The 14,225-nt window shown below is 32.2% G+C and overlaps 2 protein-coding genes across 3 annotated transcripts; both read right to left on the reverse strand.

Moving 5' to 3' along the window:
- Window positions 1-343: 343 nt before the first annotated feature.
- LOC129302823 (protein NIM1-INTERACTING 1) lies at window positions 344-730 on the reverse strand. The gene has a single exon (XM_054941697.1). The coding sequence runs from the start codon at window positions 728-730 to the stop codon at window positions 344-346; it is 387 nt and encodes a 128-aa protein (XP_054797672.1).
- A 7,925-nt stretch (window positions 731-8,655) lies between these two features.
- Window positions 8,656-11,118, reverse strand: LOC129284531 (polygalacturonase At1g48100-like). 2 transcript variants are annotated; one of them, XM_054920054.1, is made up of 7 exons: window positions 10,754-11,118; window positions 10,254-10,399; window positions 10,009-10,176; window positions 9,882-9,926; window positions 9,579-9,786; window positions 9,414-9,495; window positions 8,656-9,328 (listed from the first exon to the last, which is right to left on the reverse strand). In XM_054920054.1, exons 2-7 carry the CDS (start codon window positions 10,377-10,379, stop codon window positions 8,827-8,829), a joined length of 1,131 nt encoding a protein of 376 aa, XP_054776029.1. In that variant the 5' UTR covers window positions 10,380-10,399; window positions 10,754-11,118; the 3' UTR covers window positions 8,656-8,826. The 2 variants fall into 2 exon arrangements, with proteins under 2 accessions (XP_054776029.1, XP_054776021.1); XM_054920046.1 differs by having other exon boundaries at window positions 10,254-11,118.
- Window positions 11,119-14,225: the final 3,107 nt, after the last annotated feature.

Consider the following 14,225-nt stretch of genomic DNA (forward strand, 5'->3'; position numbering starts at 1 on the left):
TAATTAGGAGAATAAGATGGAAATATTGAAGAAAAGAATCAAAAACTAAATGGAAGAGCAAGAGCGCAGGCGAAATTGAAATCTGAAACCCTCAATCCGCGAAAGAGGACGCGACAGCCAGAAACCAGCCAAATCTATCTCCGAGATAGGATAATATATAACGTACAAGAAGGCAATTATTCGATCAAATGGGTGCGAAACTTGTGGCTGAAAACACTAAGATGAAAGCCATGAGGTGTACAAGTTGCAGAATACAGAAAACTCGAGAGACTGGATAATCAATTAAAGTGCCTGAATCTGCGAACGAGCTTTGAAGAGGGCTACAGAACAAGAAGATCGTTCTTCAAAGCGAGAGGTTGAGATTCATGCCCTTTTCTGCCTCCCTTTCCTCGTCTGCCGCTTTCTTGTTATCACGAGACGCATGATCTGCTAGAGAGAAGTGCAGAGGAGGATGTTTTTGGCTTCGATTCTGATGATGATGAGGATTTGCTTCTATGAAATCTTCTATTTCAAACTGGGGCTTCCAAACTCCCACTCCATTCTTAATTACCTTGTCGCTCCCATTTTGTGTCTCCCCACACGCATCTGAGCCGAACTTGATCAGCTTTTCGCGGCTCTCTCGAATGCTTCTGACGAGGGCGAAGAATTTCTCCATTTTGATCTCATCATCATCTTCTTCATCCTCCTCGTTGAAAATCTTCCTTTTCTTGCTGTTGCTGGCACTGTCCATGTTCACGGGTTTTGATTTAAAGAAGGAAAGAATGTGTGGGGAGGAGGGAGAGAGGAATTTTCCAAGAAAAAGAGACCGCAGTGCTAGAGAGAAGGACCAATAAAATAAATAGTGGCAGCATGCAGTTTCCTGGCTGCTTCCTTTGGCTATAAGGACATCCGCTGCTGCCAAAGGAATCTACAAGTAGAATATTAACATGCCGGGAAGTATAGTAAACGAGCTATTATTGTGACGTATATATTCCCAGTCAAATATTAATAACAAAGGTATTCCATGTAGTACTGTATATACACTAACCAAAATAATTCCGTTGCAAAATCATATTGGTGCTATATGCTAATTAAATCCATCGCAATTTCAATTAAACAATCAACTATACGCGCCCCCGTTCGTGGCCTCTTCTTTACAAAAGCATAATGGGTTGTCGCTTCCCAATTGGAAGAAGGAGAGCACAGGATTTCGGTGTGGGGTGTGGCGTGCAGAATAATTTAACGTGCTCTCCGTTTTTAGTCACAGAACGAAGTTTTAAACTCATGTTATTATTTGATATTGAATATAGAATAAAAATGTAGTAGTTGTTTTTTTTTAATATTATCTCTTCTTAATTGCATTAAATTATTGACAAACTTTTAATACCTAAACATATTTTATTGTCGTCACTAATTTATGCCAAAGATGGGATTAAAAAGTTAAATATTTTTTATAACTTTAAAAATATTAACTATCATTCTATGCTCATGAAATTCTTTTACCTTATATATACTCCCTTCGATTCTATTTAAAAAAAAAAGATTTTTTAATCCTATTGGTTTTGGTTGAGAGTGACAAAGAAGCATTTAAATTCGGAGGAAAAGGGGAGCGTGTGTCTCGGGGCTCTCTGGTGAAAAGGAGAGGTTAGATAGTTAATTTGGTTAAAATCATGTCAAATTCTTTATGATGGTGAGGCCTAATAGTGACGTCGCTTCCCTTACATCACTATCCACTAAGGCACTAACCACCGTCTGAACAAGCTTTCCAAATATTTTCTCCAATAGACATTAAAGAAAGACTTCCCTCGTCAACTTGCAATCCAGTCAAACAGAGTTGCATTTTCTTTGGGGCTTTTGCATATAAAAGGCCAATTAAAAAAAAAATAACCTACTTTTTTAAATTTTAAAAATGACTTTTTTAATATTTAGTTTATAATTAATTTATAAAATTACCTTTTTTAATATTTTTTTTTCAAATACTGAGAGATTGAAAATGTAAGAGGTTTCTGGAACAAGAGAGACAAGCTTGAAAGAGAAGGCGAAACTCAACCTAAGAGGGATAAACGCAAGATAGCAAAGCAATGTGAGTGAATAAAGTCGCAATGGTGAGAGACAGATGCAAGATGAGATATATCGATGATACTCGATGAAATAGAGCATGTTAACAGAAAAACAGAGCTACAGATTCATAATTTTTTATTTTATTAATTTAGGTATTTGATTTTTTGTGATAAACAAAGAGTCTAAAATTTTTATGGACCATATTTGATCTATTTTGAGCAAATGATTATGTGTTTTTCACGTTAATGATATGTGATACTGCATTATTTATATACGACTATATATCAATTAAAAATAAGTTTATATCTGATTGTCTAGTTATGTTAATCTACGGTAGTATATCACTGATATATAAGTTATATCAGTGAAAATTTATTAATTTGTCTATCATTGATATACAACCATGTATCAATGATATAATATTACATATCAATAATAGAGTTTCCTCTTCAATATTTAATATCCTCTTCATAATATCTGGAAAAAATAGAGAAGAAGGGAGAGGAAAAGCTATAGTCGGTAGTTTGGGTGAGTCGAGCTTATTCAAGTCGGGTTCAATTTAGATCAAGCTTAAAGCATTCTATTATTTTTGAAAAACCCATATAGCTAAACTTGGCCCTAACACTTTCGGGCTTTGGGCTTATTCGGGCTGGCCTTAATACCCAAAAATTTTTTAAAAATATTTTTCTTTTATTTTTTAAATTAATTTTAATTTTCAAATAATTCTATTAAGTATAGAATATTTTTTTTAACTTTAAAATAATAAAATAAAAAATAATAACTTATTAACTTTTTACTCAAGTAGCTCTGTTACTATTTTGTTGTATTACGCATAATTTATTTATAAATTTTTTATTTACTTGTAAATTAATATCTCGGTTGTTTAAATATTAATTTTATTATGGTCATATAAAAATATTTTATATATTTTAATTAAATTATATTATTTTAATTATGATTAAATTAATCTTAATTTAATTACAGCTAGACCATTAACTTTACCTCAGTTAGTTCAAATTTTTAATAAATTTTGGGTAAATTATATTTTTTATTTTTAAGAATATGAGGAAAATAGGTATTATTATATTATATAAAATAAAATAATTTAATTTTGAGTAAAATACTATTCTTTAAAAAAAATTGTAACTTTTTGTATTATTTAACCCCTACATATAAGAGGTATTTATTCATTCTTAATTTTTAACTAAATTTGATGTAGACGATAATCAAGTAATTATCTAAGAATATTATTTTATTTATTATATTTATCTAATAGCAAAATTAAAAATTCACACATGCTTGAATTTTATTTTTACTTTAGAATTAATTATCTTATTTTATAAAAAATATATAATATATTTTTTGGATACACAAAAGATGCATAGGAATCAATTATAATGCACTCAAATATATGGTATTCTAGTATAAAATAATATAAAACTTAAAGAATTAATTAATATTTATTATATTTTAAACTTTTTTATTTTTTTCTTTGGGCATTCGGGTTAAATTTAATTGGACCTAGCTTGAATTTTTTTGAGCCTATTCAAGCTACCTAAATAGATTCGAACATTAAAAAATATTATTTTTTGAGCTTAGCTCTAAATTTTTTAGGCGGGTTTAGCCTGATTCGTTAGATTTGGCTTAAATTATCGACTTTAGGAAAAACTCTATGATAAAAAAAGTGATCCAGACAAATTGGATCAAAAATTTTAATAAAAAAAATTACTGTATGAAAGATGAATATAATGATTTAAAAAAATAAGATCAAAAAATTTGATAAAAAAAAATTCAAAGGTGACAAATCAAAAAGAAAGCACATACAATATAATTTTTTATGTTAAAAATAAAATATTTAATTATTTAAAAATTAACTAAATTAGATATATTTTATTTTAATAATAAATTTATTTTGAGGATAAAAAAAATACATTTAATTAATTTTATGAATATATTATATTTTAAAATATTTAAAAACTTCATTCATAATTTATAAGAGTTATATTTTTTAAAATTAATAAATTATTTTTTTAAAAAAATAAAAATATAAATTTAGTTATTAATTATTTCTTAAGGAGTGTGTGACAGTCTATATTATAAAATAATGTAAAATAAATCTTAAATTTTAAAAAACAGAACATTCAGTGCCGCTCATTAACTGTCGCTGGATAGATGTCAGTTGGCCATATTTTTGACGAAATCTTCACCTATGTGGCTATACACGTGGCAACTCCAACAAATCGCACGGCTTGGTTCTGGATGAGAAGGCCATCCATCTCTGCCTCGACAAACCAACGCAACCCTCCTCCCGCTGCGTCGCCATCGTATTCCACCGTGCCCAATTAGCCAGTTCCCTCCTCAAAACTTGGTTAGCTCAGCATTAGCACCAACCCATGCTACCCAAATCCCGTCTCCCCCACCCATCACCGAAATCTGATGCCGCACTTTCAGATCCGCCTGCCACAACCCTCATTGTCCAAATAGACACACTTCCTGCTCCGCCGTCGCTGTCGCTAGTAAGCATTTCAGGAGTCCAGCAATGCATTGTTGTGTACTAATGATATGGGAGTCCTGTAAAATAGCTAAATCATAGTAAAAAATACACTCTAAAATACTGTCAAACATGACTAAGATTATATTAATGATCAGTTCAACAATCAACAGCCTCAAAAAGTCATAGCTGTAAAGCAAAATGAGAACAATTACTGCTGATTATGCAGAATATAAACAGATGTCAAGGGACGGGAAGATTTCCAAGAGAGGAAAGGGAAATCCCGCAGAGAGGAGAAATCATAAACGACAACCCAGAAATTTCACACTCTCTCCAACGATAGCATATTGATTTTTTTTTTTGAATCAATCCCTCAATCGTGCGAGTATTTGCCTCACCCGAACGCTAGACCTAGCAGCCTGTTGTAGGAATTCACAATACAAAGCCTGCGAGTGGTGAGCTCGACTTTCGAGGACTGCAGTGGCGCGCGAGTTATTCTGTGAGGGTTTTAGGAGAAAATGGACGAGTGGGATGTGTCGATGGACATGGGGTACATGAGGGAGCTGAAGTCAAGTTTGAAAGGGAGGAAGGTGATGCTGCCGCGCGTGTTCACCGGTGGGTTGAGACCAGAGGAGGAGAGGGATTTTTATTTTTTATTTTTTCTCCTTCAGTCGATTGGGATGATATGGAAGAAAAAGACAGTCGATTTTTTTAACCAAAAAAAAAAAAGGTTTTTGTTAAGATGAAATGTCAGTCGATTTTTTTAACCAAAAAAAAAAGGTTTTTGTTAAGATGAAATGTCATATGTCTTTTTTCAGTTGAAATTTCATGAGCCTCGTGTGAAAAGTTAACATTCACCAAGTGAAAATTAGTCATAAATGCTAAATGCCCTGTTTTTAGAAATTAAAATTATTTCATATCTCCTCATAATCTAAATTAGTGTTTTTAAAAAAATAGTTGATTATTAATTTCACACTTTTACCTTTTTTTGCTAGAGATAAAAAACATTAAGAGCATTAAAAAGCTTATCTAAATAACATGTTCTATCCACTGGAGAGATTTTTACTCCGATTAAAAATGTTCTATTCACTACATCATTAATAACAAAAATCAGTAATCAACGACACAGCAGCTCCCCTTTGTCAGCCATCTTTATTTTATTTTTTTGGGATAATTGTCAGCTATGTATTTTAATTTATAGTAAATTAGACTCTTCTGGAAAATAAACGACGGTCACAAAAAATCTTAAATATTAGATACATGTGTATAAATAAATTAAAAAAATTATTTAATTTTTAAAAGTTTGACTCAATTATAGTTCAATTCTTAAACTTTGACTCTTATAACTTAATTTCTATAATTTTAACCAATTAAAATATTGCTCTCTATATTTTTTTAAAAATAAAATTATGAAGATTAAAATAATGTTAAAATTTAGGACTAATATTTTAAATTACTCAACCCTTTTAATCTTTATAAAAAGTATAAAGATTAAAATTTTAAAAGTTTTAATATTTATAATTTTATTTTTTATAATATAAGGATTAATATTAAATGATTAAAATTATAAGGATTGAATTGTAAGAGATGAAGGTCAGGAATTAAATTACAATCAAATTAAAACTAGAAAGATTAATTTATAATTGAATCAAAATTATAGGAATCATAGGATTAATTTTTCCATAACTTTACTATACTCTTGAAAGTTTATTGTTGTTCCTTTTCATTTTTAAAAGTTTTCAATCCATGCCCTGATCATTCTCTTTAAATTTCAAGATTTTTATTATCGTTTCATGTTCTTATTCTCCAAATGATTCTGGAAAATATAACAATGTGTTTGAATTTTCTTGACAGTTGGCGCCACATTCTGACAAAAAATATATATCCCCCCCCCCCAACAAACCCAAAAAAAAAAACCCAAATTTATTTCGTGGATGGCTAGGGTTCAATTCCTCTTGTACATGGATTAAACACAATCAAGAAGAGTTAGCCCTATTTTTATTTTTGTTTTTTTGTCAGATTGGAAATGAGAATTCATTCAACAAACAAAAGAAGGCTGTATGAGGAAGAACCTGGTGCACAAAAAAAGGGAAATCAGATTCCACCAAAAGAAAAGTTAAACCATTTGAGGATTAAAATCCAAGCGAGCTTGTCCTATTCTTTTATCTCACAATAGAGTATACAATTGCATATCACCTACAGTTAAAATCTTGGATAAAATTGTAAATATTTAAGGAAAGTGAGAAAAATTAATTAAACCTCTCGTCCTGTCCAGCAAAAGAAAAGAAGAAGTAAAAAAAAAAAAAGAAGAAGCAAAAGAATAAAAAATAAATAAAATCTTTGAACGAAACCAGGGGACGGCGGGGTTATCAATCGTACGCCTTACTGGCGGTCCAGTATCTATGATTAATGAAATCAAGGCCCATGTAGTGCGTTCACTGCGTTGTTCAGCATTCCCCGGATATTTTCAACTAGTAAAGACAATCACATTTTAAACACGCTCTTGGTAGGTATGGAACTTCCAAAAAAAATTTATTATTATTATTATTATTATATATAATACTACTTTCATATCAAATTATAAGATTTTTTTAAGAAGATTTAACATTTCAAAATATAAGACAACTTAACAAAAATATCTCTAAAAATTTAACAAATGATAGAATATAATGATGTTGTATAATTCATGTAGCTGATTCCATCTAATGAGGTAAGTCTTATTGTCGTTGTTGTTAATTATATAATATCATCCTTTTTGTTATATTCTCTCTTTTTAATATTTTCACAAATGAAAGTATTGAATGAAAAATATTTTTAAAAGTTTGTATTTTTTTAAAGGAATAAAAGTTATAAAATGTATTTAATAAATTAAACTTATATATGTGATTTTGTTCAAAAGAATCATATAAAATGGGATGGAAGGAGTAGTATCGGAACTCCCAGAAGATAATAGATAAATGTAATATCATCACACTAGAAAAGATCCAAACTTAATTCCCAAGTAGTCAGGCCATCTGATTCCTCATCTAATTAATTTGGAATGGTTAAAACCAAAGCTAAAGTAAGAAGGACGAGGTCCACAGCGGTCTCCTACACTTGAATGCTTGATGACATTGATGTCGTATTCCTCTCTCTGGGACTAGGATGACTTTAGGCAGAGCCTTCCATTGCTCATATGCATGCTAGGCTGTCCCTTTAATGATCTAGCAGTTGAAAGTTATGAAGCTCCAAATAAAGCCATTGCCTCCCTCCCTCTGCGACATCACTCCCAATTTTATCATTACCAATCTCTTATTCTGCCCCACAGTGTCTCTTCTCTAAAAAGAATACAAGCATTCTCCAGATGTATATGCTGTTCTTTGACGCATTTAAAACATATGGCCACCCAAAGGCATCTTGGACCGGGTACTGTGGTCTGGTCGTATTAACAATAATGACACGTTGAACGATCGGCCAAATGCTTGTGTTCCACACTTCCCTCTCTACTTTTCATTTTCCTTGTGAACGCACGTCTAGCTTCTACCTACCTTCTTTGCGCCTCAAGAATGCGACCCATCATTTTGCGCGTGCAATACTGAAAAACCCAATTTTTCCCTCCATCCTCCTCCCTTTTCAGTATCTCCACTGTAAAATAAGAAATGAGCAATAAAAAAGAAGAGCGAGTAAAATAATACTGGTATACTATCTTATATCTTCTCTCTGTTTTTGTCTCCCTTTATTCATTTTTAAAATATTTTACGTTGTAATGTCCCAAGTCACGTTTCACCACTTCTCATTAGTGCCAAGCGTGGAAATTCGCTTCTAATTATGAAGCTTATTAATTATTTTCTAATAATTATTGTCCTCTTTTCTTTTAACTCCGTTTTTCGTATTCTACATGTTTGTTTTCTAATCTGGCAGTGTTCACACGCATGTCAATGGATTTTGCTATATTATACTGCATTTGAATACCAAATTAAACTCATAATCCTCTCTCGTCATCGTGGGAAACAAAATTTACGTTATTCTGTTAGACATCAAGTCCGTCTGAAGAGCCGCGATCTCTGCAAGAAATAGTCTTGCGTTGTTATAGAACCGAGCATGATATTCATTTCTAAGCAAACAAAATAGAGAAGCTCTTAAGATACGAACAAGTTCAAACTTCGATTCCAAACCTGATTAATTACAAGACATAGTTTAACAATTAATTAATTGGGGGAGGAGCATCTAAAACCCAACTCCTAACATCCATTCCCCTATAACTTATGTACGCACACGCATTAATTTTACAATTATAGAAAGGCTTCTGGGGTGGATCAGCAACGATCCAGGTCATTGTCTAACGAGGACCGAGGAAGACCATCACGCAAGCAAGTGACTGGTGGAATCGTGGGTGTCTGCGAATCTCCATAAGCATTCCAACAGAAAGGATCAAGCACTCTATCTCCTTGAGCAGGAAGAAGCTCTATGTCTGAGAGTGCTATATTGGTGCAGGGGACGGAGTCACTACAGGCAAAACGCATAGGTGGGCTCCTAATATCATAGCTTCCCTTTATGTCTGTGTACACTATATCTGATACAAACACTGCTGAACTTTTGTTGGCGCAGTCCCCAGTGAGGCAGTAGAACTGATCTATTATGATGGGGTTCCTCACACACTTCATCTCGATGTTACTGAATGTCACTTGGAATACTGATCCTGATCCACCTTGCCACGTCTTTATTCTAACCCCATTATCTGACGCTTTTATCACTGATTCCCTCACCCTAATGTTTCTCACACAGGCTCGAGAGTTGTGATTCCCCAAACTTCCAATGCTGAATCCAGCAAAAACTTGTCAAGATTGGCTCACAAAACGAGTACATTTGGGACTGAAACTCCTGTTAGAAGTAAAAGAACTACCTTATCCCGTGGCCAGGTCCACACGTGATGTTCTTTATATCCACATCATAACAACCGGAACCGATGGACACACAGTCGTCGCCTGAAAAAAATTAGTCAACAAATTACGGAATAAGTGGAGAACTAGAGGGAGGTTATAATTTCTGGTATAGTTTCGTGACTAACCATTAGAAATCACAGAATTGTATACTCTCACGTCCTCGGTATTTTCGATGTGAATTCCGTCTGTGTTGGGACTTAGTGCCGGGGCTGTTATGTGGATTGATTCAATATGAACATTTATGCAGCCATCAAATCTGAAATGAAACTTGGGGCTGTTCTTGATCCTCAGTCCTTTCACAGTCAAATTGGAACTCATAAAGAACCTGATGGCCTGAATCATAAACATACCAAGCATTATTATGTTCACTTGTAAATTTATAATGCAATGATAGAAATGCGAAATGGAGAAGAAAGTCCAATACTTACAACTGGGCTATCACAAGGTCCAGGCAATGTTGTCCCGTGAGGTCCCTGTACCCTTCAAAGAGGGATCAACAACAATTTGATGCATAACAGTTTTCAAACTCTCGACATTAATTTGAATTATCAATACCTTGTGAGGCTTACAGGGAAGGTTCCACCATTTTTCTCCTCTCCCGTCTATTAGGCCTCCTCCTTCAAGTGACATACCATTGATTCTGTAAAAAACGAGCCATTGGCGCCTGCTGTTATCCCTAGGCCAAGATTCAGGTCCATCAGGTGGCATAACAGTCCCATCAACCTACCAAAAAGTCCACTCAGCTTTACATGCCTATCCCTTAACGCATGTAGGAGCCAAAAAGTGCAAAGTACAGTTACCTTTACAACCAAGCGACCTTGGCAAGGGCCTGTGAAGATAGTAGACTGAATGAAGAAGGAGATACCAGGGGGAACATATACAACATTCACTGCTGATTTGCTTCGGCAGGCTGTGTCCCACGCCATCTTGAATGCCTCTGTATCATCTGTTATTCCATCCCCAATGCCCCCAAATGTTCTTACATCAAAATGACTGGTGGCATTATGGTTTTTCTGCTTCTCAGGATTAGATGATCTATGAGAATGTGAGTGTTTGTGTTTTGTATGGGAATGATGTCTTGCTTGGGTGCAACAAAGTAGGCTAAAGATTATACAGAATGCCAGTAGTGAAATATGGGAACTCTCCGTTTTAAGCATTTCCCAATTCTAGAGATTTTAAAACCAGAACAAAATTAGAAAAGAAGGGAGACTTCTATTGCAGTGAACAACAAAAGGAGAAGACTCTCAAATTAAGGAACAAGCTATGGCACCCTGAGCTGCAGGAAGTAAAAATAACTGACCTAAAGGCCCACTATGAGCACTATAAGTAGTAAAACAGAGGTTGAACAGAGTCTGGAGAACTTGAAGTGCATGCAGCTGCAAAAAGGCTGATTCACCATATATGATAACAAGTCATGGTGGAAGCTCTGCATGTCACCTAATATTTAATGGTTTTAGAGTGGAAAACGACAAAGACATTATAGGCTTTGGCCTTGCTGTAATATACAATGTGGACTCTCCATATATATGGCTGTTCTGAAAAGCAGCAAAACGAAATAACGAGAAATCAGAGGACTGGGCAGTCCGTAAGCCTCCCATGTTCTTCCCATATCTGTCATTTTCTATTGGTCTGATCTGACCACGCCATTCCAATATGACCCTGTATCAAAACTCTGACCTGATATGCGGAATTAATTTAATGGACACTTAATTAAGACTTGAGAACGGCTTTACCAAAAGCATAACCCTACAGGGAGGTTGGCTAAGAATCCCATGTGCCCTGGTCTCCCATGATGATGTTTTCAAACCGATGTTTACGGAAAATGAATCTCAAATGATTAACCTCTTTTTGAACATTGACATTTGCTTTTAACTCTAAAATGCTAATTCCAATTTCTTACGAGCACTGTGTATATCAAAGAATGGATTACAAGGATACATTATACATGAAAACAAAGTCGAATGTTAGGTTTTGTGTGCAAATGGATTAAATAACACATGATATTAGTTGAATACTCGTAACCGTCGGTTCCCTGCGAAGCTGAATGTTCTAGTTTCTGAAGTTGTAGCCTACATTCGCCGCTCAAGTAGATGTGCCATTATTTCTGGCGATGCTTTTTGAGTTCGCACAGTCTCTGGGAACCAATAGTGGTGGCTTAGTATTATTCAACTCATTTTGTCACTCTCACTCTCAGATAGTGCCATAGCATTAGCTTTCTAGCCTTTATTTTCAGTGCGAGTATCAGCTTCGGTTCTTTGGTTGATTCCCACTTCCATTTCCATAGCATAATCTTTCATTTGCACGAGTTATAGTTTCTTTTTCTTTTTCCTCCCAAATACTAAATAATCCTAGACACTAAACACTACTTTATCCCATTTTTTCGAGCTATCTCTGGACCCTAGTAGAATTGAAAATAAAAGTACGTGTTTTCAGGATTTGAAAAGTAGAAGATTTTTAATATGATTGGGCTTCTAAGCCTAATTCTGTTAAACCTTATAAAAATAAATTTAAATTTGTGCATCCTATTTAGATCTTTTTTATTTTACTCTTAAAAAGTGAAGTATTTTTAATTTTTAAATTAAATTTAGATTTTAATATTAAAATTTATGTTACTTCTTTTAAATTTTTTAACATCATAATTTATATTTTTAAAAAATAATATGAATATTATAATGTAAAAATTAATTTTTAAAAAATTAAAAATATTTTGAAAATAAAAAAAGCTTATAGACCTAGTTTGAGACCGATCAATAAAGTTAGGTTTAAAGAAATAACTAATTTTTTGGTAACAGACTTTTAGATTTGAATTCATATAGGCCAAGCTAATCAATAGATGGTTATGCATAATATTCTCTCTATTTTTTATTATTAAAAAAACTATTACTTTTTACTTTTATTTTTTTATAAGCAAAATTACTCACTTTAATAAGTATTTATTACATATTTTTAAGTCACTCCTCATGATTTATATTAATAAAAAATAATTAATGCATGTTTATGTTGATTAATATAAGGTATTTTAGTTTAATTTTTTAATTTTAAATATAATTATTATAGTTAACTAATTTTCTTAAATTATGTGATACAGTTTTTTTCTCTTATATATAAAAACGAAAAGAGTACTTTCTTTGATTCTATTTATTAGTTATTTCTAACATTTTTATTGGAACAAAAGAAAACCTTAAATCTTATTAACATTGTTTAAAAATTTAATAAGTTTCAAACTTTACCCTTATTAAATATACCCACTTTAAAATAAAATAATTTAACATTTAATAAAAAATTTTACATTTAATAGAGATAAAATAATAAAAATAAATATATTAATTATTAAATTATTTTATGAATAGGATCAAAATAAATATTTTATTTTTGCCCCGTGACACGGTTGAAGTCTGAAGATTAGTTAAATTTGCCAATGACCTTCGAATCGAATGGAATACGAGCTTCGAGTAAATGGGAGGTCGCAGGTTTATTTTACTTATAAACTTGTGGCGTCCTGTCGGTGTAAGGTCCTCTAATTCCAAAAAAGATGATGAACAAAATTTAGGAATGTGTGGGACTTCCTTTAGGATGCAAATGTCATCGGTATCTGTGTCTGTAAAATTAAAGCGAAGGAGGATGGACAGGACGAAAGGCCTTTCGGCGCAAAAATTAACAGAGGCTGTTTAAACTTTATGGTAGAGGTGCTTTTGACCAAGCGTCCGCATTCGGTGCTAAATGCTCATCAGGATGAAGAATAATTTTGATACTTTATTTTTAACTTTTTTTAATCTTTATTATCTATTTAAATTAATTTTTAAATATTTTTAATTAATATTATATTTATTAAAATAAAAATATATAAAAAATTTAAATATTAAATTTGAATTATTTAGAATACATGTAAATGATTAATGTATAAAATTTTTAAATTTTTTAATATTAAATTAAATCATTTAAATTATATCTGAAGTGTAAACAGCTTATCTGCATAGTTAAATTATAAAATTATAATTTTTTAATATTAAATTAAATTACTAGATTAAATCTGTACTAATTAGATTGATAATGAACAGGTATATTAAAATTTTAAATTTTTTTATATTTTTTATATGGGAAAATTAATTTTTTAATCCTGTAACTTTTAACTCACTTGTAACTCAGTCTCTCAACTATAACTCGCTGCGACTCAGTCCCTCAACTTTTGATTTACCTATAACTCGGTCCTTATTTTTTAATTTTTTTAAATTTTTTTATCAAATAAGAGGGATAAAAAAATGCTCATATATTATTTTAAAATACCCTCTTCTTATTCATTAATGTGAGATATAAGCTAATATGAAAAAAAAATTAACAAAGATTAAGGGATTAATTTGTAAGTGATTCAAAAGTTGAGGGACTGAATCATAGGCGAGTTATAGTTGAGAGATTGAGTCACAACGAGTCATAGTTGAGGGATTGAGTTACAAGTGACTTAAAAGTTGGAGGACTAAAAGATTAATTTTTCCTTTTTATATTAACAAATATAATATTAAAAATATTTAAAAAAATTAATTTAAATCAACAATAGTAATCAAATAAGGTTGAAATCGAGAACCGAATGCAATTCCTTATGACCAAGCCTGCCCTCTCTTAAACAACAGCAGTTCAGGAAAATTTTATATAAATGTTCATCATCAAATACTCCGGACTGGTCTTTGGTGTTTTCCAATTTGTCACAAACTTCGATGCCTCTGTATCATCACGTCCAAGCTCTGTATTCTCCCCAAACTACCGTCAGGTGGTGTACT

The sequence above is a fragment of the Prosopis cineraria genome, unplaced genomic scaffold, assembly GCF_029017545.1.
Source record: "Prosopis cineraria cultivar Desert tree isolate PC_DT_omini unplaced genomic scaffold, ASM2901754v1 PC1, whole genome shotgun sequence".
Taxonomy (NCBI): Eukaryota; Viridiplantae; Streptophyta; class Magnoliopsida; order Fabales; family Fabaceae; genus Prosopis; species Prosopis cineraria.